The sequence below is a fragment of the Idiotropiscis lumnitzeri genome, chromosome 2 (genome assembly GCF_059441095.1).
Source record: "Idiotropiscis lumnitzeri isolate Australia: NSW breed Sydney's pygmy pipehorse chromosome 2, RoL_Ilum_1.0, whole genome shotgun sequence".
NCBI lineage: Eukaryota > Metazoa > Chordata > Actinopteri > Syngnathiformes > Syngnathidae > Idiotropiscis > Idiotropiscis lumnitzeri.
In genome coordinates, this window is record NC_142392.1 from 21,494,733 (window position 1) to 21,509,594 (window position 14,862).

Consider the following 14,862-nt stretch of genomic DNA (forward strand, 5'->3'; position numbering starts at 1 on the left):
ATTAGACAACCGCGACAGGGACAAGCGACAATGGACCAACAAGAAGTGAAAGCAACCAGGGAACTAAATACAAACAAAGTAACAAGACAACAAGGAGCACCTGGACAAGACACAGAGGGTTGGAAGGACCTGATTGACTAACAGAAGGGCTTGGGTAAATGAACACAGGTGGACACAATAGACTTGACGAGACAGAAGACACAGGAACATAAGGACAAAACTTGAAACTGAAAACTAAACCAAAACCAACCAATACAGAACATGACAGTACCTCCCCCCTTCTTCAAGGAACAGATCCTAGACATGACAAAAACAAAGAAAAGAAAATTGTCCAAAAACAGGGTGGGCGGAAGGGGGGCCAGGAGGCGGGATGCAATCAAGGTCGGTCAGGCGGGCGTCCGGGAGGCCAGACCAGCGAGTCTAGCCGTGGCCAGTCAGGTGGGCGTCCGGGAGGCCAGACCACTAAGTCCAGAGGAAGCCATGGCAGCCACCTGGAGTGCAAGGCAGAGACGAGAGGCGGCTGCGGGTTAGGCCCCGCCGAGGCAGAGACGAAAGGCGGCGGCGGGTCGCGCTGCGCCGAGGCTGAGACGAGAGACGCGGCGGGTCGGGCGCCACCGAGGCAGAGACTTGAAGCGGCCGAAGGTAGTGCGTCGCCGGAACAGGGACTTGGAGCGGAGGCAGGACGTACGCGGCCAGAACAGGGACTTGGACGGACAAAGGACGACCGCCGGAGAAGGAGCTTGAGGAGCTGGCGAGGGGCTGGCACTAGGGGTGAGGGGCCAGCACTAGGGGCGGCAGCAGGCGAGAGGCCGGCACTAGGGGCGGCAGCAGGAGACGAGCCGGCACGGGAGGCGGCAGCTGGCGAGGAGCCAGCACGGGAAGCTACAGCTGGCGAGGTGCCGGAACGGGAAGCTGCAGCTGGCGAGGAGCCAGCATGGGAAGCTGCAGCTGGCGAGGAGCCGGCATGGGAAGCTGCAGCTGGCAAGGAGCCAGAACGGGAATCTGCAGCTGGTGGTGAGCCGGCACTGGGGGCTGAAGCTGGCGAAGAGCCGGCACAGGAGGCTGCAGCTGGCAAGGAACCGGCACGGGAGGCTGCAGCTGGCGAGGAGCCGGAACGGGAAGCTGCAGCTGGCGTGGAGCCGCTACTGGGGGCTGCAGCTGGCGTGGAGCCGGCACTGGGGACTGCAGCTGGCGTGGAGCCGGCACTGGGGACTGCAGCTGGCGAGGAGCCGGCACTGGGGACTGCATCTGGCGAGGAGCCGGCACAGGAGGCTGCAGCTGGCGAGGAGCCGGCACCGGGGGCGGCAGCTGGGGAGGAGCCGGCACCGGGGGCGGCAGCTGGCGTGGAGCCGGCACTGGGGACTGCAGCTGGCGAGGAGCCGGCACTGGGGACTGCATCTGGCGAGGAGCCGGCACAGGAGGCTGCAGCTGGCGAGGAGCCGGCACCGGGGGCGGCAGCTGGGGAGGAGCCGGCACCGGGGGCGGCAGCTGGCGAGGAGCCGGCACCGGGAGCGGCAGGTGGCGAGGAGCCGGCACCGGGAGCGGCAGCTGGCGAGGAGCCGGCACTGGGGGCTGCAGCTGGCGTGGAGCCAGCACTGGAGGCTGCAGTCTGGTGAGGAGTCGGCACGGGAAGCTGCAGCTGGCGAGGAGCCGGCACAGGAGGCTGCAGCTGGCGAGGAGCCAGCACGGGAGGCTGCAGCTGGCGAGGAGCCGGCACTGGGGGCGGCAGCTGGCGAGGAGCCGGCACTGGAGGCTGCAGTCTGGTGAGGAGTCGGCACGGGAAGCTGCAGCTGGCGACGGGCCGGAACGGGAGCCTGCAGCTGGCAAAGAGCGGAAACGGGAGGCTGCAGCTGCCGAGGAGCCGGCACTGGAGGCTGCAGCTGCCGAGGAGCCGGAACCGGAGACTACAGTTGGCGAGGAGCCGGAACGGGAGACCGCAGCTGGCGAGGAGCCGGAACGGCAGACTGCAGCTGGCGAGGAGATGGCTCTGGGGGCTGGAGATGGGTCTGGGGATTGCAGCTGGCGAGGAGACAACTCTGGGGGCTGCAGCTGGTGAGGAGAGGGTTCTGGGGGCTGCAGCTGGCGAGGAGACGGCTCTGGGGGCTACCACTGATGAGGAGCCGGCCCGTGGGCCTCATCCCAATCAGTCTGCCGTCATAGGGATTTAGGGGAACGAGAGACCCGAGGGAAACGAGGGACCGAGACTACCGGTGCTGATGAACGTGGTCTACAAAATGTGGGTGGAACGGGACAAGGTGCAGAAAATGATAGTGGACGAGGTGAACAAAGTGGCTGTGAAGAATGTGCCTCAGGGTGTGAAAAGCGGGTGTTCCGATGACTGGTGTCAGTTTTTTTACTTGGGCGTCGTCGTTGACCACCCCGCGGAGGAGGTCCGGGATAGATGGCCAAACGTGTGCCCGAGTAAAGGTCTGATGGGCTAGACTCAAAGGAATCAAAAGAAAAAGGTAACAAATGTGATAGGGGGTAGGAAGCTGACTGGGCCTAACAAAATCCGTGTCGCACTGGGAATCTAAAAGGTTGTAAATGTATTCAAAATCATCTTCAAAATCAGAATCTACAAAAATGTGGGGAGGTGAAATGGCTGGGTGCTGTGAGTCAAAACTAGACGAAACGGGAGAAACAGGCGTGGAATAAAAAGCACGTGAAGGGTTTGGGTTGGTCTGCAGGCTGAGGGGGGTACCAGCTAGAGCGGCGACGGCGAACTCGTCGGCATGGGCTTCCTGCTGGGTCCATTGTTGGTTTGTCCTTTCTGTCATGTTGTGGTGGAGGTTGAGTAGGACCCAAACGCAGGGAAGCGAGGAGTGGGAAACTTAAAGGGTATTCATTAAACAAAAATAAAAGGCAAGCCAAGAACTTGGAAAAACTAAAATATCAAAAAGTACAAAACAACAGGCATGAACAAAACACAACAATTTGACAAAACTAATCTTGACGGCGAGACAGGTATGAAACCAGGGACATGAACATCAGACAACAACGACAGCGACAGGGACAAGCGACAATGGACCAACAAGAAATGAAAGCAACCAGGGAACTAAATACAAACAAAGTAACCAGACAACGAGGAGCGTTTGGACAAGACACGGAGGGTTGGAAGGACCTGATTGGTTAACACAAGGGCTTGGGTAAATGAACACAGGTGGACACAATAGACTTGACAGACAGAAGACACAGGATCATAAGGACAAAACATGAAACTAAATACTAAACCAAAACCAACCAATACAGAACATGACAATTAATCTGTAATGAACTTGAGAATTGTAATATTAAGACATTTTCTCTCACAATATTATTTTTTTTAATATTGGAATCTTGCAAATATAGCCCCACATTAATTACTACACACATTTTGCAACCATTTAGGCACTGTTTGGGCAAACAGGAAGTAGATGATTTGAGTAGGTTACCCCCCCCTGTGGTGTTTTATTTTGGCGGGGACTGGTTCCTGTGCTCCACCTTGTCTGTCTTGGAGGGCTTCACATATCCGGCTGGGCGTGGCTCTTTCCAGAGGCCACACATTCGCACCTACATGCGATCCTCAATCAACACTGTTTAAGAGCCAGTCAGACCATCATGCAGGTGCCAGATGATTCCCGCTCTCAAAGTGGTACCTCGGCTTACACTACAGTCCTCACTATTAAGTATTTTGAATATCTACTTCCTAGTGATGGGTAGATGAGGCATCCTGTATCGTTTCGACACAGTGACACAATGTATTGACACTGTGATGACACTGTGTTGCTGAATACTGACACCTGGTGGACTTGCAGGAAACATTTGACAGGGTCATCTGACACTGATCTGTCAAACTAATTTTATCCAATTCCATTGATTAGCGACGTGATGTGTTTTTATATATCCTTTAACTGCCAAAATATTATTTGTCATTTAATTTATTATAATTTTATTATTCATCAAACAATTGGCAAGTTGACTTTATTGATAATTTGTGTATAGTTGTCATGCAAGTTTTCTTTTCCTATTTGTGAATCGTTTGTACATGGAACAATAGGAAAGTAATTATATTGTTTGTTGCTCCGGGGACGTGTTTGAGAGTTGCACTGTTCATACTCATGCGCTCTTTACGTGGCAAGGCAAGTGCCGTCGGACATGATTGACAAGCTGAGTCTGTTTGGTCGGCTGAATAAGAAGGTAAACTTTCCCCTGTAAGATTACAGGTTAATATCCTGCTGGTTTTGTGTCTATAGTGGCAATGGTTAATATTTTCCGTTCTAATTGTCAGTGTCTGAAGTGACTTTTCTACCAGCATTTGAAGCTCATTCCCCTCAGAATTATTGTGCAGTCATCGAGGTATGTTTTGCTGCTAACAACTATGTTTACACTTGATGGTGTTGCTGTGCTTTCTTTTCATTATCTTTGTAAATATTGTATATTGCAGTTGTATATTTATATTTTTTGTATGTTTTATAGTTTGACGGTGACAAATTAATAAATGTCAGCTGTGTAAGAAGATTCGAGACTTGTGATGATTATCTGACGGGAGTGATAGTCAAACTCGATTCGTTGGATGGAAAAGTCAAACTCGACTGCGTTGGATGGAGAAGTCAACTCGTCTGCGTTGGATGAAGACGTGAAACTCGTCTGCGTTGGATGAAGAAGCGATCGTCTGCGCATTCTGCTCGCACGTGCTCAACGAAGGAGGACGGCGACAGATCAAAGCTTGGAACTCAGATAAGCCTGGACACATCAGTTCACCTGTTGCTCGCTCAATTTGAGTCCATAAGACAAAGCACTTTAGTTTGTGCTCTAAAGGTGACACAAAGGAGCAGATAACAATAAGGGACTGTGTGTAGCGTGCATTATTGTTTTCCATAAGAAATAAGAACACATGTGGACAAAGTTTATGTAATTTGTGTGTTAAAGAACAAGCGTCAATCAAGTGTAAAAATGTCACAAGTAGAACAGACAGAACAGCCTTTAGATATAGAAGGGTCTAAGCAGCCACTTGACTCAGAGGAAGAATCTGAGCTTGATAATTTAGATGAGGTAAAGCAGCCTAAGAATGTTACTGAGCACGTTGCAGATCTACCACGTAGAAGTGAAAGAGAGCGTACTCTTACGGAGAAGGGTAAAGAACTTCACCGTGTAAAAACGGAAGATATACTACGTCGCTTTGATAGAAGTTATGAGTACTGGAAGGCTTTAATTAAGGTAGCAAAAAAATCTGTGATTCATCAGGATTCTAGTGATGTGCTTCAGAAGCATATCAGCAATATTCAAACAGAACTCTCTGAATTGAATCAAGTGTATGATGAATACCGAAAGCTAGACAGCCCCCCACATGAAGTACGCCGCAGGATGGACAACTGTGTGTCCATATCCAATCAAGTAGTAGGAAATGCGCAATCTCAAATTTCAGGAAATAAGGAAGAACTAATGTGGCCTGATGCACCCTCTGTTTTTGCAACCACAATCTGCGATACTATAAGGTCATTCACAAAGGGCGATAGTGTTCACTCAACTCAGTCTGAAGCCAAAAGAAAGGAAGCTGCTGCTGAGTATGCAGCAACTAAAGCTGTGTTACAAATAATGTCTGAGCAAGAACAACATCGAGAGAGATTGCTAGCACTTGAAGCTGAAAATAAGTCGATAGTTGCAGCACAAGAAGCAGACGCACTATCCCGCCGGCTCCAAGTTGAGAAGGAAGACGCAGAACGTAAACTAGAGGAACAGAACCGTGAAGCTGTTCTCCTAAAGAAACAGCAAGAAGAAAATGCATCAAGGCAGAAGTCGGTTGATGACTTAAAAAGACAACTAGAGCGTTTAGAAGAGCTAAAACGACTAAATGCTGCTAAAGCAAAGCTTCAAGTCTACGATGAAACTGAGTTAATTTCAGACCAAGGATTCAAATCTAAGCACTCTGAATCGCCCAACGTGGAGCAAGAAGTCAAGCACGCAAACCCTGTGCATTATTATACCCAACATCCATATATAACTTCAGCGATATCTCAAAGTAACTCTCCACAAGATGACACAAAGGACCTTGTGAAGGTTTTGGCTGAGGCCATATCAGCTAACCGGCTTCCAATCCCAGAGCCCACTGTCTTCACTGGGGACCCACTCAAGTTTAGACACTGGAAGTCATCCTTTCAGACACTCATTGAGAGGAAGAATATCCCAAATACTGAGAAACTCTTTTTCCTTCAAAAATATGTTGGAGGCGGAGCTAAAGAAGGCATAGAAGGCTACTTCATGAGTGACTCTGATGATGCATATCAAGCAGCATGGGATTTGCTCCACGAACGATATGGTAAACCTTTTGTAATTGCCAAAGCGTTCCGAGACAAATTACATTCCTGGCCTAGGATTGCTTCAAAGGAGACTGGGGAGTTGAGGAAATTTGTAGACTTTTTGCATAGTTGTGACTCTGCTATGACGAGAAATGACAGTCTAAGTATACTGAACGATGGGATAGAAAATCAGAAGCTCAGCGCTAAGCTACCGGACTGGTTATGCACCAGGTGGAATCGTAAAGCTACTCAATATCAACTTGAGCATGACAAGTTCCCTAACTTCAACTACTTTGTTACATTTCTGACAATGGAAGCAAGCATTGCATGTAATCCAATTACATCATACCAAGCTATACATCAAGGCGGACATGAAAGGGGAAAGGTCAAGAGTCAGACTGAAGAAGGATACAAGAAGTGTTCCGCAGGTGCTAATGCGCTCAGAACAAACGCTAGTGAAAAGATCATATTAACATGCATGTTTTGTAAGAAAGCAGGACATTGTATATTCAAGTGTCGCAAATTCATAAAGGAACCGGTTGAAAACAGAGTAAAATATGTCAAGAGTGAAAAACTATGTTTTGGCTGCTTGAAACCTGGCCATTTATCTAAGAACTGTAAAAAACGAATGGTTTGCGAAACCTGTTCTATGCGACACCCTACATGCTTACACGCAGATCGCTCAAAGAAAGACCAAGACCCTCAAGAATACCAAGAATCAACGCAAGAGCACAAGGAAGCAAGCGAAGAAACAAAATCACAATTAACACAGAAAACTGATGACGTTGCTGAAGCGACAGCGCACAGCCACAGAGTTGTTCAAGATGGCAATAACACCCAGACATCAGCAATAATACCAGTCTATGTGTCAACGCCTACTGACTCCAGTAATGAAGTGCTTGTTTATGCTCTTTTAGATTCACAAAGTGACTCTTCTTTCATTTTAGAAGACATAGCAGATATTCTAGATGTCAACAAAGAACAAGTAAACCTTAAATTATCAACAATGTCATCGAAAAGGAAGATTGTGCACTGTAAAAGAATCAGAGACCTGCAAGTCAGAGGGATATTCTCCATGGACAGAATAACAGTTCCCACCACATACACGCGTGAGTTCATCCCTGCAAATAAGAAACACATTCCTACCCCTGAGACTGCGAAGGCATGGTCTCATTTGGAGCATCTTACAGAGAGTATCGCTCCACCAATGGATTGTGAGATTGGTCTACTGATCGGCTACAACTGCCCACAAGCACTCATGCCCAGAGCGGTTGTGTGTGGAGAAAAGAACCAGCCATTCGCACAGAAGACTGACTTAGGCTGGAGCATAGTGAGCTATGGTGAGCTTGGCGAGTATGAAGATGATGCTATAGGATTGAGTCACCGCATCATTGTACGACAAGTGACACCCAAGCCCAAACCAGCAGTTAAGCTCAAAGGTGAAGTGCACTTTGTCTGCAATACTCGGATCAAGGAAGTTTTCACTCCAGTAGATTTCCTAAGAGTACTGGAGTCCGACTTTAGTGAAAGAGTAGAAGAAGAGACACTTGTCTCTCAAGAGGATCTCAATTTTCTTACCCAGCTAAAGGAAGGCATCAAACATAAGCAGGATGGTCATTATGAGATGCCCCTCCCGTTCAAACAAGAAAGACCAAATCTTCCTAATAACAAGTCATATGCTGCGCAGCGTTTAAAGAGTCTAGAGAAGAGGCTTAAGAGAGATCAGAAGTACTGCTCAGACTATGTGAATTTCATGCAAGACATTATCACTCGTGGTGATGCAGAGAAGGTTCCAGTAGAAGCACTGGAAAACCGGCCAGCGTGGTATATTCCCCACCATGGAGTCTATCACCGACAAAAACCTGGCAAAATACGTGTGGTCTTCGATTGCTCAGCGAGGTTCCAGAACACAGCGTTGAATGACCACCTTCTCACCGGGCCAGAACTCACAAACACTTTGGTGGGAGTACTTTGTAGATTTTGCAAAGGTCCAGTCGCTATCATGTGCGACGTGGAACGAATGTTTCATCAGTTCCATGTAAGACTTGAAGACCAAGATTATCTGAGATTCTTTTGGTGGGAGAATGGGGATCTAGAGTCACCACCATCAGTCTTTCGTATGCGAGTGCATCTGTTCGGTGCAGCTTCTTCCACTGGTTGCGCCAATTTTGGTCTTAAACATCTAGCCACTGAAGGGCAGGAGGAATTTAGCCATGAGACAGTGAAATTCATCCAGCGAAATTTTTATGTGGATGATGGATTGGTAAGTGTCACATTCGGATGACACTGAGGCAGTTCAGCTCATCAAGGAGGCTCGACAGCTTTGTAGCTCAGGCAAGCTCAAACTGCACAAGTTTGTCTGTAATAGCAGGAAGGTGATGGATACAATACCTGTTGAAGAGCGTTCAGAAAGTGTCAAAGAACAGGACATGACTTTAGGAGAACCGCTTATGGAAAGAGCGCTCGGAGTTCAATGGTGTGTTTTTTCTGATGATTTCCAGTTCAGAGTTACAGTCAAGGAACACCCACTGACTAGAAGAGGAGTTTTATCCACAGTGGCATCCATCTATGACCCCTTAGGGTTTGTTGCCCCTTTCATTCTGTTAGGGAAACAGATCTTACAACAAAGGCAGAAGAGGAGAGAACTCTACTAGACCGTCTGTCAAAGTTTTCAGACTGGAACAGAGCAGTCAAAGCTATAGCTTATCTCAAGCGTTACACTAAGCAAATCAAGGGCCTCAAACCTAAAACAAGTGAAGCCACAAGTGTTGAAAGGAAAGTAAATCACATAGCAGTTGTGATTTGGTGGGAGTTTAACTGCCAAAATATTATTTGTCATTTAATTTATTATAATTTTATTATTCATCAAACAATTGGCAAGTTGACTTTATTGATAATTTGTGTATAGTTGTCATGCAAGTTTTCTTTTCCTATTTGTGAATCGTTTGTACATGGAACAATAGGAAAGTAATTATATTGTTTGTTGCTCCGGGGACGTGTTTGAGAGTTGCACTGTTCATACTCATGCGCTCTTTACGTGGCAAGGCAAGTGCCGTCGGACATGATTGACAAGCTGAGTCTGTTTGGTCGGCTGAATAAGAAGGTAAACTTTCCCCTGTAAGATTACAGGTTAATATCCTGCTGGTTTTGTGTCTATAGTGGCAATGGTTAATATTTTCCGTTCTAATTGTCAGTGTCTGAAGTGACTTTTCTACCAGCATTTGAAGCTCATTCCCCTCAGAATTATTGTGCAGTCATCGAGGTATGTTTTGCTGCTAACAACTATGTTTACACTTGATGGTGTTGCTGTGCTTTCTTTTCATTATCTTTGTAAATATTGTATATTGCAGTTGTATATTTATATTTTTTGTATGTTTTATAGTTTGACGGTGACAAATTAATAAATGTCAGCTGTGTAAGAAGATTCGAGACTTGTGATGATTATCTGACGGGAGTGAAATATCCTATTTCGTATTTCTTTCCATCGCACTAATTATTTTCTTATCTAATTTATAAATTTACTGAATTATTGTTGTATTGCACTGGAGAGGGGAGCTCTCTAATCTCGTTGCACACTTGAGTACAATGACAAAGGGATTTCTGATTCTGATTAGGCATTTGCTTTCACATTATTTTTACATACACGCAATTTCATAAAAAAAATCTTTGATATTCGAGACGCAGTTGATAAATTAAGAGAACATCTGTCTGAATGCCCAAGTAAAAGTGTTGTGAATGACAATGGACTCATTGTAATTAAAGATTTTTATTCAAAAAAATTAGTTTCTCCGGCGTTTTGTTATTCAGTCTATTTCTTTTTTTGAGGCAATTTCCCCCGCCTTTGAGAAGATCCTCTCACAAGGCACTGAAGAGGCCGGTGTGCACAACGCCTGTGTGGCTAATATAAATAGGTGAGGGAACGTTGCCTCCATGGACTTCCAGTATAAGAGCGCGTCTTCCGTACGTGCAACGTGTCCTGCTGACATATAGCGCTGCACCTCTGAGTGCGCATCAACAGTGACGTCTTCCATCTTGCGGATCTTTAACGCAAAGTAACGCGCCAATAACTCAATGCTTGTTTTGAGCGTCCATCCTGTTGACAGATGCGCTTCCTTATGAACACAGTTTGGCGCGCGACCGCTGTGTCGACACGATTCTGGTAGTGGTCACGTGACTTTCTCAAAGCAGTACGCGCACAGACACGGGGTTTGCCCTGGAAGCTCGGCGCGCGCATCGACGCCTCGGTGTCGTTGGACCCATCACTACTACTTCCCTTGTCTTGCCTTTGCTCTCGCCCTCACAGTGCGGACCTCCAGAAGATTCAGGAAGCGCTCCTTTTCCAGCCTCCCTCACCACGCCATTGCAAGGCCGACTCGTCTACCAAAGACCCCTTGGGTCATGTTGGACTTGAGTCACCGTGGAAATGAGAAGTAGTTAGTAAATCCACCTTTAAAAGCCAAACTTACTCCAATGCGTGTTAGTTTTTTTGTACTCAAGAAGAAAAGGGTCAAATAAAGACTCAACAACTGATTAGAGTTCTGATATTTAGTTTCTTCAATTTCAGGAGTTCAGGAAATAGTACAAAGACAGATATCTGGTTGGCTTTTTCTTAATCTCACGAGAAACTGCACTCGGGCGAGTACAGTCGAGAAATGCGCACCATCTTTCAACCCAACATCAGTTTTTATAGGAGTTTTTTATGTCAAGGGTAATGTAGGTTGAATCGGCCGTCCTCGCTCCCTCCCACGGCACGGGTCCACGTCCAAGGGAAGGTCCTCCCCAGGTTAGTCATCGTCTGGGTAGTTGATGATGGTCGATTCCCGTCTGGTCCCGTAGACTGGCACGCCAAGGCTGGCCTTCTCCGGCGGACCGTGGCGGGCCGTCTCTCCGTCTCTCACTCCGGTGGCATTCTTCTGTAATCTTGTCGGTGTGCATGTGGGCGTGTGTATGTGCAAGTGTATGTGTGTGTATGTGCATGTGTAGGTGCAGGTGTATGTATCTGTGTCTGTGTGCACGCGAGTGTATGTGCAGGTGTATGTATATGTCTGTGTGTGTGTATGCGTATGTGCATGTGCTCCGATCTCCAATAGTTATGTCTTTCGGAATGTGTTTTTTTATAGCGTCTGTGTGAGTCCTCCAGTGCCCAATTTGATATGTTTGCATCTCTACAGCCAATGTGGAGAATCTGCTTCGTCATCTTTGTCCATGAAGTGCTGTGAGTGTGAGTGTAGGTCATGGAAATGCTACATGTGCAAGTTTCTCTTACTACTGAAGACTTCAATAAAGTTCACACATTTAAACTAAGTACTCTAAATTTAGCATATGAGGATCATATAATAATAGATCAGTAACCATCAGGACTCCAACCCCAGTCATTCTCATGACTAGCTTCATTTGATAACTGCTTCTTGTTTAATCAATGTTTAACATACTCAGTAAATATGAACCTGCTAACTTTAATAACCAACATTCTGTCCCGAATGTGTTTAAAATAATGCCAGTAATCGTAATACAATCCTTCACTCATAAATAAATATATTATTCATATATTCATATATTATTCATCCTCACATTGTTCTTTTTTTTCTTCCTTTCCTAATTTTTTTGTTCAACTATGCAGATTTTGTATCCAATATGTACCATAGTTGTTTGCATATGGATATTTTGAAATTTATTTTTAGAAAAAAAACTACCATGGCGCCATGACGAAGACAAAGACGCAAATGCAGAACTCCGAGCGGTGGCGTTTGCTTATTAAAATAAATAAATAAATAAATAAAACAAACAAAAAACGTTTATAGAAGCATATAGAACTCAAAGGACAATGTTATTGAACCAAACAATGATATTTGAAAAGAAAAAAATATTTTGAATTATTACAAAAACAATAAGAGGAGCATATTAGAATGCAGTAGACCCTTCTATCGACTGTGTTTGAGTCTTCCCGGACGTCGCACTGTTGTAAAATGCGATTGGACAGTAAACAGCCAATCTGAATCAGCCCAAGGTTCCGACTCCTGATTGGTTAATAATTGGGGCATAGTTTGCATCGTAAGCGTAAAACTGTGTTTTGTACCTTAGAGGAGAGAGAAGCCGGAAGAGTTGTTCTTTTTGTGGAACCCACGCAGAGACAGTTTGTTGGAGTTGAGCCACAGAGAAATTGAAAATCATTCAGTTGATGAACCTTAAAAGCTAAACTTACTCCAATGCGTGTTCGTTTTTTGTACTCAAAAAGAATAGGGTCAAATAAAGACTCAACAACAACTGATTAGAGTTTCCATATTTTAGTTTCTTCAATTTCTGGAGTTCAGGAAATAGTACAAAGACAGATATCTGGGCGGCTTTTTCTTAATCTCACGAGAAACTGTACTCAGACGAGTACAATCGAAAAATGGCACGCTGATCTCAGCCCAGCCTCACATTTTATAGGAGGTTTTCTATGTCAAGGGTAATGTAGGTTGAATCGGTTGTCCTTGCTCCTTCGCCCGGTCCACGTTCCACGTCCAAGGCTCACCTTCTCAGGAAGGCGCGTGTCATGTAATGGTGCTAAATTTATATTTGCGCCTATGTTGCACCTTTACGGTAACTGAGTGTCACAATTGTCTCGCAGGGGTCTCGCAAGATTGTTCATGCAAGTGGGGAGTTGTGGGGGGTGGTATCGCCATTAAAACGTGTTACAAGACAAGAGCCTCGTTGCCATCATTTACATGGTGTCAGAAGTGAACTCGAAACAATGGCCAAGTTTAATCCTCCGACGGGTTTCCCCTTTGATAAGCCAGGAGAGTGGCCGGACTGAAAGCAGCGATTTGTGAGATTCAGGACCGCCACGAAACTCGACAGAGAAGAGGGCGCGGTGCAGGTGAGCAGCCTGATATACGCCATGGGTAGCGAGTCCGAGGACATCTACAAGTCGTTTACATTCGCCGAAGATGGACACAGAAATGACTTTGAACGAGTACTTGGCAAGTTCGACAACTATTTCGACGGAATGTGATACATGAACGCGCATGCTTCCACTAGCGCACACAGCGGTCGGGCGAGAAGGCGGAGACTTTCATTTGGGTGTTGTACGAGCTCTCCGAACATTGTGACTTCGGCGCGACCCGAGAGGAGAACATTCGCGACAGGATTGTCGTGGGAATATTGGACAAGGAGGTTTCACGTTAACTGCAGCTGATGAACGACCTAACGTTGGCGCGGACAATTGAGACGGTCAGGCAGTGTGAGGAGGTAACGTCCCAAATTAGCATGCAAGGAGAAGCAGCTGGGATGGTACATGAGGTGACCAATAAATTTAAAAATCGCACCAAGCAACACTTCAAGCAGAGGGAGAGCTGTTATGGACAATGTGGAAAATGTGGGAAAGCCAAGCATAATAAGGATGAAATGTGTCCTGCTAAGAAATCTACATGTAACTCGTGCAACAAAGTGGGACATTGGAGCAGAGTGTGTAGCAATAAAAAAGCGGTGAGTGAAGTCACAGAGCAATCGGAGCAACAGCAACCGTATTTCCTTGGGTCAGTGAGAAAAGCAAATGGGACTTCACAGCAATGGGCCGTGAAGTTGTTGCTGGGATCTACACCAGCAGAATTTAAAATTGACACAGGGGGAGACGTGAACATCATCTGCGAACAGACCTATCGCTCGCTAATCCACAAAACACAATTGCAGCCTGCTGACATTCCGCTTGATAGTCGAGGTGGTGAATTGCAGTGCTTAGGTCTGATCCAAAGCACAGTTAACTATAAAGGCAAAACCTACCCTCTCGCAGTTTATGTTATTCGTGGTTGCACGGTGAATAACCTCCTCAGCCGGCCAATGTCTGTGAAAATGAACCTGGTGAGGAGAATAGATAAGTTGGTGACCAACAGAGGCCACATACAAGCATACGGTGAACATGGGACTTTAAAGACTGAACCGGTGCGAATACAATTAAAAGACAATGCTCAACCATATGCTGTACACACAGCGCGACGTGTTCCTCTGCCCATGCTGCAAAAGGTGAAAGAAGAGTTACAGAGGATGGAACAAAATGGCATAATAGAGAGGGTTACACAGCCCACTGACTGATGTGCACCCATGGTGCCAGTCCTGAAGAAAAGCACAGGAAAAGCCCGCATCTGTGTCGACCTCAAAAGGCTGAATGAGGCTGTTAAACGAGAACGATACATTTTGCCCACAGCTGATGACATCATAGCGGAATTAAGCGGAGCTACAGTCTTTTCTTCCTTGGATGCAGCCAGCGGGTTCTTCCAGATACCTCTCCATCTAGACTGCTGTAGGCTCACTACATTCATCACTCGTTTTGGCCGCTTCAACTTTAAACGTCTCCCGTTTGGAATTACAAGTACACCAGAGATCTTCCAGAGAAAGATGATGGAGACTCTACAGGGCCTTGAAGGGGTTGAGGTCTTCATGGATGACATCCTGGTGTACGGGGCTACTGAGAAGGAGCATGACGACAACTTGGAGAAGGTAATGCAACGCATCAAGACTGCTGGCCTGAAGCTCAACAAAGATAAGTGTTCAATTAAACAGAGCCAGATGCGATTCCTTGGACACCTCATCGACCGGCCTGGCATCCAGC

General features: G+C 46.5%; 1 protein-coding gene across 2 annotated transcripts; it reads left to right on the forward strand.

Annotated features, from left to right (window-relative positions):
- The first annotated feature begins 3,934 nt into the window (after positions 1-3,934).
- Positions 3,935-9,699, forward strand: LOC148341943 (uncharacterized). 2 transcript variants are annotated; one of them, XR_015839715.1, is made up of 5 exons: positions 3,935-4,176; positions 4,268-4,335; positions 4,456-9,378; positions 9,470-9,537; positions 9,658-9,699. XR_015839715.1 is itself a non-coding variant. In XM_088280995.1 (3 exons), the coding sequence occupies exon 3, from the start codon at positions 4,933-4,935 to the stop codon at positions 8,557-8,559; it is 3,627 nt and encodes a 1,208-aa protein (XP_088137121.1). In that variant the 5' UTR covers positions 3,935-4,176; positions 4,268-4,335; positions 4,456-4,932; the 3' UTR covers positions 8,560-9,462. The 2 variants fall into 2 exon arrangements, 1 of the variants encoding a protein (XP_088137121.1); XM_088280995.1 differs by lacking the exons at positions 9,470-9,537; positions 9,658-9,699 and having other exon boundaries at positions 4,456-9,462.
- Positions 9,700-14,862: the final 5,163 nt, after the last annotated feature.

Coding starts and splice junctions, on each gene's coding strand:
- LOC148341943 (XM_088280995.1), top strand. CDS start 4,933: ATGTCACAAGTAGAACAGACAGAACAGCCTTTAGATATAGAAGGGTCT.